We start from the raw sequence: 21,221 nt of genomic DNA on the forward strand, positions 1-21,221 counted from the left end.
GTCCCGCAGAAGCTGCGGAGCCGGGACCGCTCTGGGGCGCTGCCAGGCTCCCGCAGCCCCGGCTGCATCGCAGGGTTCCCTGGCAACAGCATCGCAGGGTTCCCTGGCAACAGCATCGCAGGGTTCCCCTGGCAACAGCATCGCAGGGTTCCCCTGGCAACAGCATCGCAGGGTTCCCTGGCAACAGCATCACAGCGCTTCCCTGGCAACAGCATCGCAGGGTTCCCTGGCAACAGCATCACAGCGCTCCCCTGGCAACAGCATCGCAGGGTTCCCTGGCAACAGCATCGCCGCGGCCGCTCCTGCCCCCGAGCTGCGGCACCGGCATGGCAGCCCCGCCGCAAAGTCGCCTCTTCCCTCCCCAGCCCTACCATGTCCCCGGGTAAGTCGTGCCCCTTGGCCCCGAACCTTCCCTCCCGACGCCGGCTGGGTGTGGTTGTGCTCGGAGGGGGCGGGTTTTGGTGAGGACACTGTTCAATGTGGCATCTCACAGAGCTCCTGCAGCACACGGAGCTCCAGGACAAGCAGCACCTCGCACCTCGGTGTCATTAAAGACCTCAGTGGCCACTGAAGGGAAAATCAGGGAGGGGTTTTATCCCCTTTTATAAAGTTGTTCTGAGCTGCTGCTTGTTGCCAGAGCTGCTGTGCAGGGTTTGGCTTCCACACTGTCACAACCTGCCCATCAAGGATGATCTTTGAGCCACTGTTTGCACAGGCACCTCAGCCCTTGGGAGTGGGATGGAGCCCAGTCCTGCTGCTGGGTCCCAGCTCCTGGCAGATGCCTGTGACTGGGGATGTGCTGGGCACGTAGCCTGAGGTTTCTCTCCAAGCATTTTTGCAACAGGCTCCTCTAAAGGCTTGGAGAGAAGAAACCAAACAATCCTGGGTAAGAGGCAAGGGGTTCCTGGGTGAGGTGAGCCACAGATGGCAGCAGGGAGCAGATGGCTCTGTGGAGTTGTGCCTGTGTCCTGGTGAGCTGTGCTGGGAGGCTCCGTGCAGGACGTGGCAGTGGGAAGGGCTGGGTGGCCACTGAGGGCACAGACACACTGGGGTTAGTCCAGACCAGCATCAGAAGCAGCTCCCAGGGCTGAGGGGCTGCCCAGGCTGGGAACCTCCCGTGGGGAAGGGCTGCAGGTCCCTGCTGCAGGTCCCTGCTCGAGCACATGTCCCTGCTGAAGGATGCTCCTGCTGTGCTGGTCACATCCAGCCTCCCATGAGAGCAGGGTTTGTCCATTGCTGGTTTCTGTATCTTCCAAACTGAGATGAGCTCTGGGGGTTGGGGTTTGCTGACAGGTTCTTGTGTTGCTGTGGCTGTCTGAAGGCTGTGATGTGCTGTCACCCTGTCCAGGCAGTGTGCTGACAGCAGCTTGGGAGGGACAAGTCAGAGCAGGGAGGGAGCTGCAACTCCAGAAGCCTCCAAACCTTCCCTTGTTCCCTCCTGCCCTCAGCCAGCTCCCCCAGGAGCAGCTTTGAGCCCTGGGAGGAGGAGCCAAACTGTGCCCCCATCTTTCTCAGTGCTGGGGAGGCTGGTGCTGCCACCCCAAGCCCAGAGGAAGCCCCTGGGTGCTGCTTTGCATCTCGTTTGGGTGGCTGAGTGCAGGGAGGAGCTGCCTGAAGGGTATCCCAGAGCCTGGGCTGTGCTGCTGGCAGCCTCTGTGCTCTGTGCCCTGTGCTGCTGACCTGCAGACCCGAGGGCATCAGCACCACTTGCTGCCAGTTGGGTTGGGCAAGGGCCAGGGCAAAGGCTTTGGAAATGCCACCACAGTGCTGTGAGCACTGGGAAACCAAAGCCAAGCTGTTGGGATGGTTTGGGAAGGACTTGGCAGAGGGAGAAGGGATAAATGTGCCCTGACTGCTGGGCACAGCCCTGCCTGCCCCATCCAGGCTGGGAAGGGCACAGAGCCCAGGCAGGCTGGGCCCAGGGCCAAGGCTTTTCCCTGGCTACCAGGAAAGCTGAGCAGGTTTAGGTGACAGTCTGGGGAGTGGTGATCACACAGATACAGCTGAGTAGGAGAAAGGTGAAGTGGCTCAGCCCTGGGAAAGCAGGTTCCTCCCTGCGAGGCTGAGACCAGCCACTGCAGCAGCTCAGTGGGAGCTACAGAAACAGGATCCCTCTGGCTTCTTAAGCAAAATACCAGGGAAGAGAAGGCTGAACAGCCCTGATGGGACCAGTCTCTTCCCCAGGTGCTGTGGCTTTTACCAGCAGCACTTGTGGCAGATCCCTTTGCCATAACCCAGCCAGACTCGCCCCAGCTCCTCCCATTACCTCACCTTCACCTGCTTAGGAATTGAACCCCTTCCCTGCCCTGCCATGGCTTTGTTCACCATCAGGATCCCTCTGGCCATCCTGGAATGACTCAGGCTGTGTCATTTGTGCCCTTGCTGAGCTTTATTGGCCTGGCACAGCTTCCCCATGTTGCAAATCAATGGGGATGAGGCACCGAGCTGCTGGGGCAGCTGCTGCTGAGATCCTGCCTGCAAGGTGGGGAAACCTGCCAAGTGTGAATGCACAGCTCTGCTTGCTGCTGTTGAAAGCATTTGGGAGGAAAAGTACTTACTCATCATCTTAGGATCCTCATGCATCATCTGTCTTTATCCCCAGCTGGGCTGGTCCATTGGCTGCTCCTGCCTGGACCTTGCAATGGGCAGCTCTGGCTCTTTGCTTTGGTGCTGGAATAACATTACACCATGAGCCAATCTGCTACTGGTGAAGCTGGGAGTGGAGCCAGAGCCTCCAGCACCTGCTCTACCCTGAGCCACCACAAAGTCAAGAGCTGCTGGTCCTGGGCCTTGGGGAGTGGAGATCCCACACAAAGGTCCTGAAGGTGGAGGGATGTGTGTGTCAGGGGCTGAGCAGCCCCCCACAGCTCTCCTGAGGCTGTGAGCTCAGTCCCACTGGCCCTGAGGGTGCAGAGTGAGGAGCTTTGGAGGGTTCAAGCAAGCAGGTTTTTCAGCCTTGTCCCTCTGTGTGCTGGAGCCTGAGCTGGTGCCTGTACACTTACACTGCCATGTCAAACACGCTGTGCAAACACTCACAGCTGCTGCCACCTTCCCAGGGCTCCCCTCATGCCACTGCTCCAGCAGCACAAGCTCAGGCACATCCCTGTGCAATCAGCTTCCCTGGGCTCAGTCCCTCCAACTCAGGGATCTCCAGGTGTGTGCCCTGTGCTGGGCCCTGGGGAGGCTGCAGCTCCAGGGCTGTGTCAGTGCTGGGCCCCTCACTCACTGCCACAGGGACACTGAGGGGCTGCAGCGTGGCCAGAGCCGGGCACAGAGCTGGGGAAGGGGCTGGAGCACAAGGGGCTGGGCAGGGGCTGAGGGAATGGGGGTGTTGAGCCTGGAGAAGAGGAGGCTGAGGGCAGCCAGCAGCACTCTCTGACACTCCCTGACAGGAGGCTGCAGGGAGCTGGGGGTCAGGCTCTGCTCACCAGTAATGAATGACAGGACAAGAGGAAAGGGGCTTAAGTTGCCCCAGGGGAGGTTGAGGCTGGAGCTGAGGCAGAACTGTTTCCCTGAGAGGGGTGTCAGCCCCTGTGCCAGGCTGCCCAGGGAGCTGGGGGAGTGCCCAGCCCTGGAGGGATCCCAAAGCCGTGGGGCTGAGGTGCTGAGGCCGTGGGTCAGTGCTGGGCTGGGCAGGGTGAGGGCAGGGCTGGCACTGCAGCAGCTTCCAGGGCTGGGCAGGGTGAGGGGAGGTTGGACTCCAGGAGCTTTTCCATCCACAGTGAGCCTGTGCCTCCCCAGGCTGTGCTGCTCCATGCCACATGTGCCCCCTGGCCGTGCCCTTCCTGCATACAGAAGCTCCAAAGCTTTCTCCTGCCAGCAGACACCTTCAGTGCCACCTCAGTGACTGCTCTCCTTTGCTTCCCTCCTCAGCTATGATGGCTTCATTCCTCAGCTGAACTTCCAGTTTGGAAACACTTTTGGTAAGACAACCCACCAGCTGCTGACAGACCCCATGGTGCCAAAGAGCCCTCGCCCCTTGCTGGCTCCACTGCACAAGAAGTACATGAAGGACTTCACTGGGACAAAGCCCAGGCTCCAGGGCTACCTCCCTGGGAGCCCAGGTGAGCAGAGCTGGGGTCTCATCCCCTCAGCAGGAGCAGGTTCTGCTCAGGCTCAGTGGGGAGCAGCAGGGACTGGCCCCATCCTTGCTAAGCTCCTGGGGTGAAATGGGCTGTTCCTTGCCTCTGGGAAGCTGTGTGGAGCACTTGGCCCCAGCTGAGGGGCACAGGGCAGCTGGTGGGGTGCAGAGGAGGTGAAGGTGAATGAGTTTGTGGCATATTATGAGCTCACTCCCTGATTCCTCCACATTCCTGTTGGGGTTTAAAGCCTGGCTGGCAACTAAGCACCCCCCAGCCACTGAGTGCCCTGGGAGGGGAGAGGCAGGAGGGCAAACGTGAGAAAGAAACTTGTGGGTTGAGTTAAAAGCAGCTGGAGAATTAAAAGGATTTATATATAGGAGGAAAATAGGCACCAGCCAACCCAATGCCCACCCTGCCCCCAGCAGCAGCCCCAGCAGCTTCCACCCCCAAGGCCAAGGCTGATGTTGCATGGGCTGGGATGTCCCTGGGGTGGGCTGTGTCCCCTCTCAGCTCTCTGTGCCCTCCAGCCCACTGGGCTGGGATGTCCCTGGGGTGGGCTGTCTCAGCTCTCTGTGCCCTCCAGCCCACTGGGCTTGGATATCCCTGGGGTGGGCTGTCTCAGCTCTCTGTGCCCCCCCAGCCCACTGGGCTGGGATATCCCTGTGGTGGGCTGTCTCAGCTCTCTGTGCCCCCCAGCCCATTCCCTGGCTGGCAGGAGTGAGGAGCAGAAGAGACCTTGATGCTGTGCAAGCCCTGCTCAGCAGTAACCAAAACATCCCTGTGTTGTCTGCACTGTTTGCAGCACAAATCTAAAGCACAGCCCTGTACCAGCTGCTGGGAAGGAGATGGACTCTGTCCCAGGCAAACTCAGCACCATTACTCAGGTCAAATCCTTCTGGGGAAGGCTGGCTCTGCTGCCTCCAGCCCTTTCTCAGCTGACCTGCCTGCTGAAGAGCTCTCTCTGCTCAGAGTTCTTAGTGCTTGTGGTTCCTTTTTGCATCTTGCTGCTCCTACTTTGCCTCAGCAGAAGGACTCATGTGCCCTGTCCTTTCCCCTTCTTCTTGTTGCCCTTTCCCCTCCAGGCTCTATCTCCTGCTCAGGTAGACTCCCAACACTGGGAGTTTGCAGGGATCTCCCACCACATCCCAGCCCTTCAGGGCAAGGTGCCTGCTCCCTCTTGAGCAGAAGCAAGTCAGGTCCCAGCAGCAGCTGCACCATGGTGCCAGCCCCCAGAGACACACTTGCCATGGGCCACAGCACGTGTGAAGTGAAGCTGTTGAGACCCTGCTCAGTGGGAAGGAGCCCTGTCCTGGCCCAAGGCAGCAGGAGCTGGCCCAGCTGGGATCTGGCTCTGCATTTCCAGGGGGATTTCCACACCAGAGTGCTGCTTTCCCATCTCTCACTGGGAACTTGTGCCACTCAGCTTCCTGCAGACTTAGTTTTGCAGGTCCCAGGTCTCCACCACACAGGTGCTGTTCACAGCCTTCACTCCTGGACACTGACATTTGCATTCCCTTGGACCAAAACATGGCTTGGATGGAGCCAACTAACCAGTTGGCCTGGTTGCACACTCTCATTACCCTGCCCTCATTCTTGTGCTCTCTTTGTCATCCTTTACACCATCTGCCAGTGAGCTGGGAGCTCAGCTTTGCTGCTCCATGGTGAAACACTGAGGAACGTGGCCACAGGGAGCATTTGGCCCTGCTGGGAACTCTTCATTGAGAGCTCCTGCTGCTGAGCTGCCAGTGGACAACCCCTTCAACCCCTCCCTGCAGGTTCCAGCAGCAGTGCTGCCATCCTCTGGGTTCTCTCACGTGGTGGATAGAAGAGCTGAGGGCACTGTTGGGTCTGGGGGGTTGCCTTTAGCAAACTCAGCCTGAAGGCTTTTTCTCAGGGTCTGCTTTTGCCCTGTTGATGGGCACCAAACCTTTTGCTGCTCTCCAGCAGTTGGATCCCACGTTGTGTCCCTGCTGGAAGTGAGGTCAGGCTCTGTTGGGTGGGGGATATCAAGCAGGGTTCTCCTGGATCTCCAGAGGTGGCTGTGTTGGCATTGAGGGGCTGATGGCAACGTGCAGACACCCACTGCTCAGGAACCTGGACCAAAACATGAGACTGTTAAATCAAATGCACAGAGCTCTCCTGGCATCTGATGCAGTGCCTGTTTGTACAACCCTTCTGAATCAATGTTTGCCAGCCCCAGGGTTGTGGAGAAGAGCTCACCTGGGTTCCTCAAGTACAAAACAACTTGATTTGTCATTTCCCCTTGGTTTGTGGGGTGAAGAGAGCAGATGCCCTGTGTCCATTAATAATGATCAGAGTCTCAAGGGCTGGAAGGGACCTGCAAAGCTCATCCAGTGCAGCCCCCTGCCAGAGCAGCAGCACCTAGAGCAGGGCACACAGGGACTCATCCAGCTGGGTTGGGATGTCTCCAGAGAAGGAGCCTCCACAGCCCATCTGGGCAGCCCCTGCCAGGGCTCCCTCACCTCAACAGGGAACAAATTCTTCCTTGTGTGTCTTTGGCACCTCTTCAGTTCCAGCTTGTGCCTGTTGCCCCTTGTCCTGTCAGTGCCCATCCCTGAGCACAGCCTGGCTCCAGCCTCCTCACACCCACCCTTGATGTGTCTGTAACATGACTGAGCTCACCCCTCAGGCTCCTCTTCTCCAAGCTGCAGAGCCCCAGCTCCCTCAGCCTCTCATCACAAGGCAGATGCTCCACTCCAGCATCTCTGTGGCCCTGCACTGAGCTCTCTCCAGCAGCTCCCTGTCCTTCTGCAACTGAGGGGCCAGAACTGGACACACTATCCCAGATGTGGTCTGAGGAGGGCAGAGCAGAGGGGCAGCAGAACCTCTCTGACCTACTGAGAAACCTGCTTCTAAAACTTGCACACTGGACTGAAAAAAAATCCCATTTCATCAAGGATTTGTCTGGATAAGTCAGTTCCACAGAGGTGATATCCTTTACAGTGTTGTACACAGTGTTTGTAGATGTTAGAACACAACTATAAGCAGGTTGCAAACCTAAATGCCCAGCTGAAGTTTGCTGCTCTTGCAGAAAGGGGTGAATTTTGCTCTGTGTTGTTTGGCAGGTGGTAACTCCCCAGGACTCTGTGCTGATGAAGCCTTTGCTGGAAGACATTCTCTCATCCATGAGGCAAAGCACAACGATTGGGATGTCCAGCAGCCACCAGGAGGTCAGGGAATGGCCAGAGGGCTGAAAGAAAACTGACTGAGGGCAACAATGGGAGGAATTTGGGTTGTTGAAAAGAAAGGAGACTGATATAGTAACAGTTTTCCAGTAAGGAAAAGGTGGTTGCAGGGCATGAAGAGCAATAATCCAAGCAATCATCCTCCTGAGGAGAGAGAGATGGGCTTTGCTCAGGGCACAGAGCAGGGGGCTGGGGGTGTTGTATGGGCTGAGGCAGCCTGGGCTGCTTCTGAAGGAAAGGCAGAGAAGATGCCAAGCTCAGCCAGTGCTGCAGAGCCTCAAGCTCCAAGGCTCTATCCCCAGCTCATGGTGGATGTAAGATCACTTCTTTTCCAGGCAGCCTTACAGAAGCCTCATTTCTCAAGGAGCAGCAGCCAGGGCAGGAATTCCTGGGGGTGGGAGAAGGTTTGTGTTTGGGGTGTGCTGAGGCAGCCATGTGTAGAAAAGGATATGGAGGATGGGAGTTCCCCTTTATAGCTTGGCTGATGCTGTTTTGAGCTCCTGAACTTCTGCTGTGCAGTTGATGTGATGCATTGGATGGGGCTGATGCTCCTGTGTGTGGGGTGATGCATTGGATGGGGCTGATGCTCCTGTGTGTGGGGTGATGCATTGGATGGAGCTGATGCCCTGTGTGTGGGGTGTTCTCCATGGCATGGGGCTGATGCTCCTGTGTGTGGGGTGATGCATTGGATGGAGCTGATGCCCTGTGTGTGGGGTGTGCTGCATTGGATGGGGCTGATGCCCTGTGTGTGGGGTGTTCTCCATGGCATGGGGCTGATGCTCCTGTGTGTGGGGTGATGCATTGGATGGGGCTGATGCCCTGTGTGTGGGGTGTGATCCATGGCATGGGGCTGATGCCCTGTGTGTGGGGTGTGCTGCATTGGATGGGGCTGATGCCCTGTGTGTGGGGTGTTCTCCATGGCATGGGGCTGATGCCCTGTGTGTGGGGTGTGATGCACGGCATGGGGCTGATGCCCTGTGTGTGGGATGTGCTGCATTGGATGGGGCTGATGCCCTGTGTGTGGGGTGTGATGCATGGCATGGGGCTGATGCCCTCTGTGTGGGGTGTGCTCCATGGCATGGGGCTGATGCCCTGTGTGTGGGGTGTTCTCCATGGCATGGGGCTGATGCCCTGTGTGTGGGGTGTTCTCCATGGCATGGGGCTGATGCCCTGTGTGTGGGGTGTGCTGCATTGGATGGGGCTGATGCCCTGTGTGTGGGGTGTTCTCCATGGCATGGGGCTGATGCCCTGTGTGTGGGGTGTGCTGCATTGGATGGGGCTGATGCCCTGTGTGTGGGGTGTGATCCATGGCATGGGGCTGATGCCCTGTGTGTGGGGTGTGATGCACGGCATGGGGCTGATGCCCTGTGTGTGGGGTGTTCTCCATGGCATGGGGCTGATGCCCTGTGTGTGGGGTGTGATGCACGGCATGGGGCTGATGCCCTGTGTGTGGGGTGTGATCCATGGCATGGGGCTGATGCCCTGTGTGTGGGGTGTGATCCATGGGATGGGGCTGATGCCCTCTGTGTGGGGTGTGCTGCATTGGATGGGGCTGATGCCCTGTGTGTGGGGTGTGATGCATTGGATGGGGCTGATGCCCTGTGTGTGGGGTGATGCATGGCATGGGGCTGATGCCCTGTGTGTGGGGTGTGCTCCATGGCATGGGGCTGATGCCCTGTGTGTGGGGTGTGCTGCATTGGATGGGGCTGATGCCCTGTGTGTGGGGTGTGATGCATGGCATGGGGCTGATGCCCTGTGTGTGGGGTGTGATCCATGGGATGGGGCTGATGCCCTGTGTGTGGGGTGTGATGCACGGCATGGGGCTGATGCCCTGTGTGTGGGGTGATGCATGGCATGGGGCTGATGCCCTGTGTGTGGGGTGTGATCCATGGGATGGGGCTGATGCCCTCTGTGTGGGGTGTGCTGCATTGGATGGGGCTGATGCTCCTGTGTGTGGGGTGTGATGCATTGGATGGGGCTGATGCCCTGTGTGTGGGGTGATGCATGGCATGGGGCTGATGCCCTGTGTGTGGGGTGTGCTCCATGGCATGGGGCTGATGCCCTGTGTGTGGGGTGATGCATGGCATGGGGCTGATGCCCTGTGTGTGGGGTGTGCTCCATGGCATGGGGCTGATGCCCTGTGTGTGGGGTGTGCTGCATTGGATGGGGCTGATGCCCTGTGTGTGGGGTGTGCTCCATGGGATGGAGCTGATGCCCTGTGTGTGGGGTGTTCTCCATGGCATGGGGCTGATGCCCTGTGTGTGGGGTGTTCTCCATGGCATGGGGCTGATGCCCTGTGTGTGGGGTGTTGTCCATGGCATGGGGCTGATGCCCTGTGTGTGGGGTGTGCTGCATTGGATGGGGCTGATGCCCTGTGTGTGGGGTGTGCTCCCAGCCCAGGGGATGCCGTTGCTCTCCAGGCTCAGAGGGCTGTGTGGGCCGGGGTCCAGCATGGCGGGAGTCTCTCCTCCTGTTCAGCCCCTCCTGTCCCTCAGCTCCGTGTCTGTCCCACAGGACACCTTCCCCCTGAGGCAGCCGCAGCCGAACCGGCCCGTTGGGGAAAGCTCCCGGCCGTGTGCCCGGCGCCGGGGCTGCCACAGCCACACATGGAGCCCATGGCCCAGCCCCGCTCCAGCCGGTGCCCGCACAGGCCGCAGCTGCCCCGGGGCCACGGGCAGAGGCTTCGGCCCCGGCCTGGCGCCGACGAGCCGGAATGGCGGCTGCCGGCCATCGGCCCGGCCTGCGCGGCCTGCGCCACACACACAGCGGTGCGTGGCCATGGGAGGGGCTGGGGCGGTGGGCATGGAGGCTGTGGGCATGGAGAGAGTGTGGGTATGGAGGCTGTGGGTATGGAGGCTGTGGGTATGGAGAGAGTGTGGGCATGGAGGGGCTGTGGGTATGGAGGCTGTGGGCATGGAGGCTGTGGGTATGGAGGCTGTGGGTATGGAGAGGCTGTGGGTATGGAGGCTGTGGGTATGGAGAGAGTGTGGGCATGGAGGGGCTGTGGGCATGGAGGCTGTGGGCATGGAGGCTGTGGGTATGGAGGGGCTGTGGGCATCAGGGGCTGTGGGCATGGAGAGACTGTGGGCATGGAGAGGCTGTGGGCATGGAGAGGCTGTGGGTATGGAGAGGCTGTGGGTACGGAGTGGCTGTGGGCACAGAGAGACTGTGGGCATGGAGAGGCTGTGGGTACGGAGAGGCTGTGGGCACAGAGAGACTGTGGGTATGGAGGGACTGTGGGCATGGAGAGACTGTGGGCATGGAGGGACTGTGGGTATGGAGGGACTGTGGGCATGGAGGGGCTGTGGGCATGGAGGGGCTGTGGGTATGGAGGGGCTGTGGGCATGGAGGGGCTGTGGGCATGGAGGGACTGTGGGTATGGAGGGACTGTGGGCATGGAGAGGCTGTGGGCATGGAGAGACTGTGGGCATGGAGGCTGTGGGTATGGAGGGGCTGTGGGCATGGAGAAACTGTGGGCATGGAGGGGCTGTGGGTATGGAGGGGCTGTGGGCATGGAGGGGCTGTGGGCATGGAGGCTGTGGGCATGGAGGCTGTGGGTATGGAGGCTGTGGGTATGGAGAGGCTGTGGGTATGGAGGGGCTGTGGGCATCAGGGGCTGTGGGCATGGAGAGACTGTGGGCATGGAGAGGCTGTGGGCATGGAGAGGCTGTGGGTATGGAGAGGCTGTGGGTACGGAGTGGCTGTGGGCACAGAGAGACTGTGGGCATGGAGAGGCTGTGGGTACGGAGAGGCTGTGGGTATGGAGGGACTGTGGGCATGGAGAGACTGTGGGCATGGAGGGACTGTGGGTATGGAGGGACTGTGGGCATGGAGGGGCTGTGGGCATGGAGGGACTGTGGGTATGGAGGGACTGTGGGCATGGAGGCTGTGGGCATGGAGAGACTGTGGGCATGGAGGCTGTGGGTATGGAGGGGCTGTGGGCATGGAGGCTGTGGGCATGGAGGCTGTGGGTATGGAGGCTGTGGGTATGGAGGGACTGTGGGCATGGAGGGGCTGTGGGTATGGAGAAACTGTGGGCATGGAGGGGCTGTGGGTATGGAGAAACTGTGGGCATGGAGGCTGTGGGTATGGAGGGGCTGTGGGCATGGAGGCTGTGGGCATGGAGGCTGTGGGTATGGAGGCTGTGGGTATGGAGGGACTGTGGGCATGGAGGGGCTGTGGGTATGGAGAAACTGTGGGCATGGAGGGGCTGTGGGTATGGAGAAACTGTGGGCATGGAGGCTATGGGTATGGAGGGGCTGTGGGCATGGAGAAACTGTGGGCATGGAGGGGCTGTGGGTATGGAGGGGCTGTGGGCATGGAGGGGCTGTGGGCATGGAGGCTGTGGGTATGGAGGCTGTGGGCATGGAGGGGCTGTGGGCATGGAGAAACTGTGGGCATGGAGGCTGTGGGTATGGAGGGGCTGTGGGCATGGAGAGAATGTGGGCATGGAGGGGCTGTGTGCATGGAGAAACTATGGGCATGGAGAGGCTGTGGGCATGGATGGGCTGTGGGTATGGAGAGGCTGTGGGCATGGATGGGCTGTGGGCATGGAGGGGCTGTGGGCATGGAGAGACTGTGGGTATGGAGGCTGTGGGCATGGAGGGGCTCTGCTTGGCCCTGGGGGTGAAGAGGGGATTTCATCTGGCTGTGCATGGCAAGGACAAAGCTTGGAGAGGCTGTAGAGGAACTGCAGACACACCCCATGTTTCTGGCTGTGGCAAAGCCCCAGCAGGGGCAGCAAACTGCTGCAGTGATCAGTTGCTCTTACTAATCACAGCCATTGGGGTTGGCAAAGCCCCTGAAGCTGCTGCAGTCCCAGCCCTGCCCTCACCCTGCCCAGCACCACTGACCCCTCAGCACCTCAGCCCCACGGCTTTGGGATCCCTCCAGGGCTGGGCACTGCCCCAGCTCCCTGGGCAGCCTGGCACAGGGCTGACACCCCTCTCAGGGAAACAGTTCTGCCTCAGCTCCAGCCTCAACCTCCCCTGGGGCAACTCCAGCCCATTTCCCATAATCTGTCATTCATTACTGGGGAGCAGAGCCCGACCCCCAGCTCCGGGCAGCCTCCTGTCAGGGAGTGTCAGAGAGTGCTGCTGGCTGCCCTCAGCCTCCTCCAGGCTCACCCCCATTCCCTCAGCCCAGCACCCTTGTTTCCCCTTGTCCTGTCACTCATGACTGGAGAGAAGAGGAAAGGCTGCTCAGCTCCAGCTCTGCTTTAGACACTCTCCCACCACAGAATGAACCAAAGCAGCCCACCAGTGCCCAGGCTGCAACCCAAGCAGTGCCCTGGGAGAGGGAGCAGGGTGAGGGGGTGCTGCTTGGGACCAACATGTCAGAGCCCCTTGTGTTTTCTGGAGGCAGAGACAGTGTCACATCACAGCCCATCAGGGCTCTGCAAATCCCCTGAAGGCAGAGAGATTTGACATAATGAGTCAAAGGCTGCCTTGGGTAGAAATCCCAAGGAGGAACATTCCTGCTCCTTGCTCTGAGGAACAGGTTTCTAGAGGAGCTCAGCACCCAAAGCTCCCCCTTGATGGGGACTTCACAAAACCTCTGCATACAGAGACCTTGATCAGTCATTGGACTTCATAAACTCTTAGAGTAGGCTTTGTTGTAGAGCCAGCAAAAGATGGAGATGGCAGGTGCCATTTGCAGGTTCTGGCAGTGATTTAAGCAATGGAGCAAAGGAAGAAGGGAAATTCACTGGTGGTTTTTACTTGTGCTTTCTATTTTGAGCCTGCAAAAACTGAAGGTGTGAGGCTGCCAGCAGTGGGGCTGCAGGAAGATAACTGGTTACCAAAACTGGATGTACCATATATGATCCAGCAGAAAGTCATCCCAGGTAAAAGAGAGGGAGGCCACACACATCATGAGCCCACCTCAGAAGAAGCTCTTTTACCCTCCTGGAGTCCCAGCCCTTCCCTCACCCTGCCAAGCCCATCACTAACCCATGGCCCTCAGCACCTCAGCTCCAGAGGCCTGAGACATGAGCCATTCAGTGGTTTGAAGGCTGTGGGATGAGCAATGCTCCCCTTCTGTCCATGCAAAGGTGTTTCTTTGGGATGCTGCCACCCCTGAGGGTCTCACACTGAGGGACACGTGCCCATGGGTGGGTGGAGGGGATGCAGGAGCCACCAGGCTAGAAATAGCTCCAGAAAGTGAGGAGAGATGGGTTGTGGGCTCTGCACCAGCCTCAGCAGCCCAGTGAGTGTCTGTTACCATGGAGGCAGTCGTTTCTCTCCTAAAAATCATCAACTCATGGAACAGTGGTGGATTGCACCATCATACATGTGTAACACTCCATCTTACAGAGAGCTACACTCTGTAAGTCCAGGAGGAGTTCAAAGGTGATGAACTTGCCCCTCGAGGGTCCAGCACCAGCAGGAGGGACACTGGGCTCTGCAGTGGCCTCAGCAAGTACAGTGAGTGCAGTCAAAACAAAAGAGCATTGATGTTTTAGGATGCAGAAGACAAGTTTCTCTCTCTCTGAAGCACAGCTTTGGAAAGAGGGAGTTCTGGCTCCTTGTAGGTGGCACCTCCCTACGTTTTACCTAGTTTTTGTCTTACAACTGGTGCAAGTTTGCTGCATGGACAGGGCAAAGGAGGAAGAAAGGTTGAACAGCTGCTTGTCCTGTGTATTAAACTGGAGAGAACACAACAGAGCTGTTGGCCTAAAGAAAAAGCTATATGAAAGGGAGAAGTTTGTTCCACATCTCAGGGAGACCAACAGAGATCAGTTCAACCCACTGAATTCTCCTTGGCAATCTTAAAAGAAGCCTCTTTGAGAAAGGAAACATCACATGGAAGGGTTCATTTTGCAACTCAAATGACTTTTTCCTTTCCTTTACTACGCTCTGCCATGGTTTTAGCTTTATCCCAGAGCCTTTTCCCCCTCCAGCCTGGCTGATCCTCACATGCTGTGTCTGTTCTCCCTTGTCTTCATCTGAAGGGTACGCTGGCTTCATCCCTCGCCTCTCCTGGGTGCACGGCGTGGACTACACCCAGGCTGTGAAGGAAGCCATGAGTGAATTTGACCAAATGCAGGTAGAGAATATCCCCAAATCTTCCTTTTGACAGTATCACCTTGGGGTTGCTTCATGTGCCACATCAAAAGAGGTTGAGCATTAGGACTGGGGCTGGAAGCACAAGCCAAAGGAAACGCTGTGGGGAGGTGTTGGAGAGCTCACGAGCAGTTGGATTCTGTCCCTCGTTTCCTTGGGATATTAAGGGAGGATAAATGAGTTCAGGAAAGGATTAAGCAAATCTATTGAGGGTTGGCTCAAGGGTTGCTATTAAAAATGTTGCTCTGAGTGCACAAGCACAGGAGGCAGCCATCTGAGCATCCCTTGTGCAATGGCAGGCAGTGCTGGATGGCTTCCTGGGCTGCCTGGAGGAGGGCTATTTCTCCCTTTGTCATAGGTTGTAAAGCTTTTTCCTGACATAACGTGTCTTAAAAGCATCTTCTCCAGCCTCCTTTTGGGAAGGATGCAGAAATATCCCCACTGATAACAAGCATTTCATCTTTCTGCTGTAAGATCTCCTATGTGATGCCATATAACCCTCCCACATGGGCAAATGAGATCCCTCCCACAGCAGTGAACAGTTTGCTTGCAGAGCTACACGTTCCTCCTGGCTCCCAGGATGGAGGGAGATCCCTGGCATGCAGCTGCCTTGCTGGCCTGGCCCCACTGAGGGCTCATGGGTTCAGAGACAGCAGGTTACAGCATCCCCAGCCCTTTCTGGTCACTGGGATTCCCCTGTGGGGTCTGAAGTGGAAAGACAAGTCTGAGCCTGAGGATCCTGAGCTCAGAGAAGCTCAGCTGGGAAGAAATGAGTCAGCAGGCAGAGCAGCAGGGCTGCCCGTGGGCATTGCAGCCCCATGCTTTGGCTGAGATGCATTTCCCTGCGCTGGCATCTGGGTCCTTGTGCCGTTAACAGCAATGGAAAGGAAGGACACAGAACAAACCCCAGGCATTACCACACCTAAATGTGCTCTTTGCAAAGGCTTTCTGCCCTTGATGTCCTCAGAAGCATCTGCCAGGCAGCGAATGGCTGAGGGAGGCGTTTCCCCATGGCAGGATTCGGCAGGATCTGGGCTCAAAGGGGTTTGCTGCAGCACCACAGGCACCAAAGGAGTCGAAGTGTGCTATAAAAAACCCCCTAAATCACCCCCCTGTTTCTCTCTAAGATGGCTTCTGACTTCAAGCCGTTAATCTGCTGCCCTAAATCTCCGTTGCCCTGGGTTACGTGCGGGGCTGGGCCGTGGCTCAGTGCTCAGGCAGCACAACCTCAGCCTCTCGCTCCAGTGCAGCCACAGAACAGCTCCACGGCTCAGGCAGCCCCAGCCCTTCACTGCTGAGGCTCTGGAACAGCTTCAGGGAGCCCTTGAGGGGTTTGGCTGCTGCAGAGCTGTGGGATCCTCCAGCTCAGCCCCTCATTTGGCTCTGACCTCGGGGGGTAGGAGTGATTTACACTCTCCCTTCACTTAAGGCTCCCTAAGCCTTCCTGTTCCTCCTAGCCTGGAAATTACTGGCTAAGCACCACTGGTGGGACACAAATCGAAACCAAACCAGTTGAAGGGCTCAAATGGAAAGGCAGATGCTCAGGGTCACAGCACAGGAGCTGATGAGGCCTGGCCCCAGCACGTCACGTGGAGGAGCCCATGGCCCAAAGGTGGCAAGTGCCAGGCTGCAGCAAGCCCAGGGGCTGCTCTGTGCACTGGGCTACACAGTGGAGAAAGGGGAAGAGCAATGTAGCTCCTGGTTAAGAAACAGAGCCAGAAAGAGCATCACTGGACACAGGCTGAAGCATTTTGTCTAATGTGGAGTCAAAGCAGGTGATTTGGGTACCAACCTGGCTTCAGATGAACTGTAACCGTGGTGCTGGGCTGTTTGTTTTGCAGTTTTTGCAGAGAAACCCAACTGACAGCTTTGGCAAAAGGTTTCCCCAGACATACTGGCCTGGCAGCAGCATTTACAGCAGTGCTGGCCTGATCCCTTTCTACACAGGCTTCGTGCCACGTAAGTTGAGCAGCTGGGTGAAAATGAAAGTCCCTCATGCTAATGGCTGGGGTTAAGCAGCACTGTCATTAGCTGCAGTGCTGGGGAAGCTGAACCATTATGAAACATCCCACATGAGTAGTAGACTTCCCCTCCCACCATCTCCCCAGTCTGTGCCAAGGTGCTGGAGCTGTGCCATCTCCTGCCCATCTTGTGCAGAAGCTTCCTCTGGTTTCCAGGCTGCTAAAGCAGAGGAGGCTCAGTGACAGCCCACCTGTGTCATGATGTTCATCAGCAAAGTCATTCTGCTCTAAAAGGCTTAAAAGGCTGAGAAAAAGCCAAAGGTGGAGGGTACAAAGGTTGAGTTTCCTTCTCTGGAGGTTCTTAAAACCCACCTGGATGTGTTCCTGAGAGATTTCATCTAGATGGACCCGTTTTAGCAGGGGGTTGGGCTGGATGAGCTCTAAAGGTCCCTTCCAACCCCCACAGTGACCCTGTGATACAAAGGGGTGAGAAACCAAAAACCCCAACCCAGGGAAGTGGAATGAGCCCTCCAAGCAGGTGGTGTCTGAGCCTCCTCAGCCATTGGTGTTGCCCAAAAGGAGCAGTCTGGGGACAGCAGCTCTGTGTGTGCTGAGGGCAAGGCCTTGCCTAGGAAAGCACTAAGGCATCAGGCTTTGAACAGGTTTGGCATCAAGGCATTTAAGGCATCAAGTCTGAACAAATCAGCAACTACTGTCACTGTCTTTGGTAATGAGGGATGGAAAATCATGGAGATAAGCTGCAAAGAACCAAACTCAGCTTGTCCTGATGAGGAACAATGGTAGAAGCACCACATGTGACAGAAATGAAAGCAAGGAGTGTGAAAACAAGTGTCTTGGCAGGGCTGGAGGGTGGCTGGTGTCAGAGGTCAGGGCAGTGTGTCTGTGGCAAGGCCTTGGGGCAGGGCTGGGGCTGGAGGAGGGGTGTGAGGGGAGAGATGGGCACAGTGTGTGAGAAAGGAGAAGCTGGAGAGGATCACAGGTGGAGAAATGTTCACTGGGGTCTCTGTCACGAGGCTGCTGCTGCAGGGATAGCAGAGTGACTGCTGCAGTGTGACACAACCTGTCCCTCCTGCAGCACCTCTGGGGGCTGGAGCTCCTCAGGGCAGGGTGGCCAAAGGAGGTCTGCCACAAAGGGTGCCCTGGGGAGCTGCCAGGCCAGGGCACACACCAGCTTCTGTGGAAGGAAAAGAGGGAAAGAAAAAACCCCACCCCCAAATCCAGTTTGAACAGCCCCTGCTGCCAGCATTCCCTCACACCCTCTGCTCCCTCCAGCAGCTCCCTCAGGTGCAGCTTTGGGACTGGGCCCCAGTCCCTGCAGCCAGGCTGATTTCTGCTGCCCCAACACCCCCCTCCCTGCAATTGTAACTGCTCCAGGCAGTAAAACAGAGGAAGGAGAACATTTCATAGGCCAGAAGGAAACCCCTGACCTAAACTGAGTTACACTGAAGCTCCTTCAGCAGGGAAGCAGGCAGGTCCTGCCCAGGGACTGGCAGCCTGTCACTGTGGGCAACACCAACCAGCTCAGCTGTTCCCACAGGCACAACCTGCTGCTACAGGCTTTTCCTGAGACAGAGCCCTGGGATCTGGCAGCTGGTGACTTTTGGAACATGTCTGAGATGGGGAAGGGCTGAGGATCTGGGGCTGTTCAGCTGGATGTGAGGAGGAATTGCTTTGCTGCCAGGGCTGTCAGACATTGGAAGGGGCTGCCCAGGGAGCTGCTGGAGTCACCGACCCTGGAGGGGTTTCAGAGCTGGGTGGGTGCTGCACTGAGGGCAATGGGCTGGTGGGTGATGGGGCTGGGACAGAGGCTGCACTCCATGGGCTGGAAGGGCTCTGCCAGCTGAAATGAGTCTGTGACTATGCAGAGGCTCCAGTCACACCCCAGTGATTTCACTTAAAAGCCTCCCAGCCTGGGTAGCTCTGGTGTCACTGTCCCCATGCTCTGGTGACAGGCCACAGCTCCCTGCTGGTCCTCACCCCCGCTGCCCCCAGACACCTCCTGCAGCAGAGGTGCCCTGCCCACACCCCTCCCTGCTGCCCAGGCCCCTGAGCCCACAGCCCCTGGCATCTGCCCCAGCGCTTCCATCGGGGCAGGAGCTGCTTGGGCTGACGCCTGTAACTGGAGCCCACACACAGGTACCTAAATTTAGCCCCAGCTCAGGGTGACTCCAGCCCCTGCCAGCAGCCCAGGGGGGGTGACACAGCAGGGTGGTGGCCACGGGCAGGCAGAGCAGGGCTCACCACACCTTTTGCCTCGGCAGAACTCCGGCACACCTACGGGCTGACCTTCGGCAGCAGCAGCCGCCAAGCCTACGAGAAGGAACAGAAGAGACGAGCTTGTGCACAGTGAAAAATGCTTTAATGGTGCCTGTACAGCATCTGAACTGCCTGGGAAACAGGGAGAGAAACACAACACACACAAGGTTTTGAATGAAAGAGTTCATACAGCTTTAAACAAAATTTACAGGTGTGGCTCTGCATAGCTTTTACTCTGCCTCCTCCTCAGCCTCCTCCTCAAACTCCCCCTCCTCCTCGGCTGTGGCATCCTGGTACTGCTGATACTCAGACACCAGGTCATTCATGTTGCTCTCAGCCTCTGTGAACTCCATCTCGTCCATGCCCTCGCCCGTGTACCAGTGCAGGAAAGCCTTTCTGCGGAACATGGCCGTGAACTGCTCAGAAATGCGTTTGAACAGCTCCTGGATGGCCGTGCTGTTCCCAATGAAGGTGGCAGACATTTTGAGGCCACGAGGTGGAATGTCACAGACCGCTGTTTTAACATTATTAGGGATCCACTCCACAAAATAGCTGCTGTTTTTATTCTGGACGTTCAGCATTTGCTCATCCACCTCTTTCATGGACATACGGCCTCTAAAAACGGCAGCTACCGTCAGGTAACGGCCGTGGCGCGGGTCACACGCAGCCATCATGTTCTTTGCATCGAACATCTGCTGCGTGAGCTCGGGCACGGTGAGAGCCCGGTACTGCTGGCTGCCACGGCTCGTCAGAGGGGCGAAACCGGGCATGAAGAAGTGCAAACGGGGGAAGGGAACCATGTTGACAGCCAGTTTCCTCAGGTCAGCGTTGAGCTGCCCAGGGAAGCGCAGGCAGGTGGTGACACCGCTCATGGTGGCTGATACCAAATGGTTCAGGTCACCGTAGGTGGGGGTGGTTAACTTCAGTGTTCTGAAGCAGATGTCGTAGAGGGCTTCGTTATCAATACAGTACGTTTCATCTGTGTTCTCTACCAGCTGGTGCACTGAGAGGGTGGCATTGTAGGGCTCTACTACCGTATCTGACACTTTAGGGGAAGGGACGACACTGAAAGTGTTCATGATTCGGTCTGGGTACTCCTCCCGGATTTTGCTGATGAGGAGGGTGCCCATGCCCGAGCCTGTACCACCCCCCAGAGAGTGAGTGAGCTGAAAGCCCTGCAGGCAATCACAGCTTTCTGCCTCCTTCCTTACAACATCTAACACAGAATCAACTAATTCAGCACCTTCCGTGTAATGGCCCTTTGCCCAGTTGTTTCCTGCTCCGCTCTGACCTGGAAAAGAGCCATTTTCGTATTAGGTTACGGTCGCTGCTTCCTGCTTATTTGCTCAGGAGCATCAGGCTCTAGAGAAAAAAAAACCCCACCCACAAACGCTTTGACGTTACCGAGCCGAGCGCTGTGCTTTCACAGAAGCGCCTCGGCAAGTACCCGGAGAACACCCACGGCCAGTGACACAGCAGCCGCTTCATCTCCCCTGACAGCGCGAGGGGGGCAACGGCAAACGGATGAGCAACGACCTCTCGCTCCGTCCCGGCCCCGCTCCGGCGGCAGCTCCCGCCTCGTACCCGCACTGCAGCCGCCCGGCCCGGCCCTGCCCGCCCCGCCCCGGCCGCTCGCCCGACAGGTCCCTCCCCCGCTCCCGGCGCACTCACCGAACACGAAGTTGTCCGGCCTGAATATCTGGCCGAAGGGCCCGGAGCGCACCGAGTCCATGGTGCCGGGCTCCAGGTCCACCAGCACGGCGCGGGGCACGTACTTGCCACCTGCAAAACAGGGAGCGGCCGTGACTGCGGCGCCGGGGCGGCCCGGGCGGGGCGGAGCGGGGGCGGCCGGGCCCTACCTGTGGCCTCATTGTAGTAGACGTTGATCCGCTCCAGCTGCAGGTCGCTGTCTCCGCGGTAGGTGCCGGAGGGGTCGATGCCATGTTCGTCGCTGATCACCTCCCAGAACTGCCGGGGAAAACCGCGTCAGCCGAGGCCGGGCCGGGCGTGCTCCCGCTTCTCCCCCCCGCCCCGCCGCCCCCCGCCCGCACCTTGGCCCCGATCTGGTTGCCGCACTGCCCGGCCTGCAGGTGCACGATCTCCCTCATGACGGCGACGGCTGCTGTTACTCTGCGCTACCGCCACTCTCCCCCTCAGATTGACTGCGCGAAACAACCGCCAACCTTTATATAGCAACGGAATGCGCGCGCAGCCGCCTTCTCCCCGCCCAGGCGGCCATCCGCAACAACTGTTGGCTGCCCGAAACGAGGCTCTACTAATAGAGACGTCTGATTGGCTGGAAAGCTGTCATTCATACAACTGGCTCCTCTTCGCTCCGCCGCTCCGTCTGTTGTAGGCAACGGGGCTTGGCGAGTGCCCGCCCTACTCGCGGGGGACGCTCCCGATTGGCCGAATTGAATGATTGATGTCGAGCGCGATTGGCTGCCGGCCTCAGGGATGAGCTAACGTCATTTGATTGGCTGAAAACAAACCGGCCTGGTAACCGTCGCAATGACTCCGCAGCGGGCGCGGGGCGGTGGCTGCGCCTGTTCCCGGAGCCGCCCGCGCCCTTTGCGCAGCGCAGCGGCGGCTCCTCACCGCGGGACACGGGGCGGGCGGCTTCCGCGGGGA

The 21,221-nt window shown here is 58.1% G+C and overlaps 2 protein-coding genes across 2 annotated transcripts; one reads left to right on the forward strand and one right to left on the reverse strand.

Annotated features, from left to right (window-relative positions):
- The first annotated feature begins 326 nt into the window (after positions 1–326).
- Positions 327–18,684, forward strand: CIMIP2A (ciliary microtubule inner protein 2A). The gene is made up of 8 exons (XM_062011972.1): positions 327–382; positions 3,874–4,064; positions 7,169–7,273; positions 9,803–10,056; positions 13,028–13,133; positions 14,241–14,335; positions 16,194–16,311; positions 18,596–18,684. Exons 1-8 carry the CDS (start codon positions 327–329, stop codon positions 18,682–18,684), a joined length of 1,014 nt encoding a protein of 337 aa, XP_061867956.1.
- TUBB4B (tubulin beta 4B class IVb) lies at positions 18,672–20,769 on the reverse strand. Its single transcript, XM_062011828.1, has 4 exons — positions 20,642–20,769; positions 20,450–20,558; positions 20,262–20,372; positions 18,672–19,881 (listed from the first exon to the last, which is right to left on the reverse strand). The coding sequence occupies exons 1-4, from the start codon at positions 20,696–20,698 to the stop codon at positions 18,821–18,823; spliced, it is 1,338 nt and encodes a 445-aa protein (XP_061867812.1). The 5' UTR covers positions 20,699–20,769; the 3' UTR covers positions 18,672–18,820.
- Positions 20,770–21,221: the final 452 nt, after the last annotated feature.

Source organism: Colius striatus, chromosome 19 (assembly GCF_028858725.1).
Source record: "Colius striatus isolate bColStr4 chromosome 19, bColStr4.1.hap1, whole genome shotgun sequence".
In the NCBI taxonomy this organism is placed as follows: domain Eukaryota; kingdom Metazoa; phylum Chordata; class Aves; order Coliiformes; family Coliidae; genus Colius; species Colius striatus.

Excerpts from the sequence above, each read along its gene's own strand:
- CIMIP2A (XM_062011972.1), top strand. The coding sequence starts at position 327 with ATGGCAGCCCCGCCGCAAAGTCGCCTCTTCCCTCCCCAGCCCTACCAT. Across the intron at positions 4,065-7,168 it reads CTACCTCCCTGGGAGCCCAG|GTGGTAACTCCCCAGGACTC; the intron begins GTGAGCAGAGCT and ends GTTGTTTGGCAG. Across the intron at positions 10,057-13,027 it reads CCTGCGCCACACACACAGCG|CCTGCAAAAACTGAAGGTGT; the intron begins GTGCGTGGCCAT and ends TTCTATTTTGAG.
- TUBB4B (XM_062011828.1), bottom strand. The coding sequence starts at position 20,698 with ATGAGGGAGATCGTGCACCTGCAGGCCGGGCAGTGCGGCAACCAGATC. Across the intron at positions 20,559-20,641 it reads GCAACCAGATCGGGGCCAAG|TTCTGGGAGGTGATCAGCGA; the intron begins GTGCGGGCGGGG and ends TTTCCCCGGCAG. Across the intron at positions 20,373-20,449 it reads CTACTACAATGAGGCCACAG|GTGGCAAGTACGTGCCCCGC; the intron begins GTAGGGCCCGGC and ends CCTGTTTTGCAG.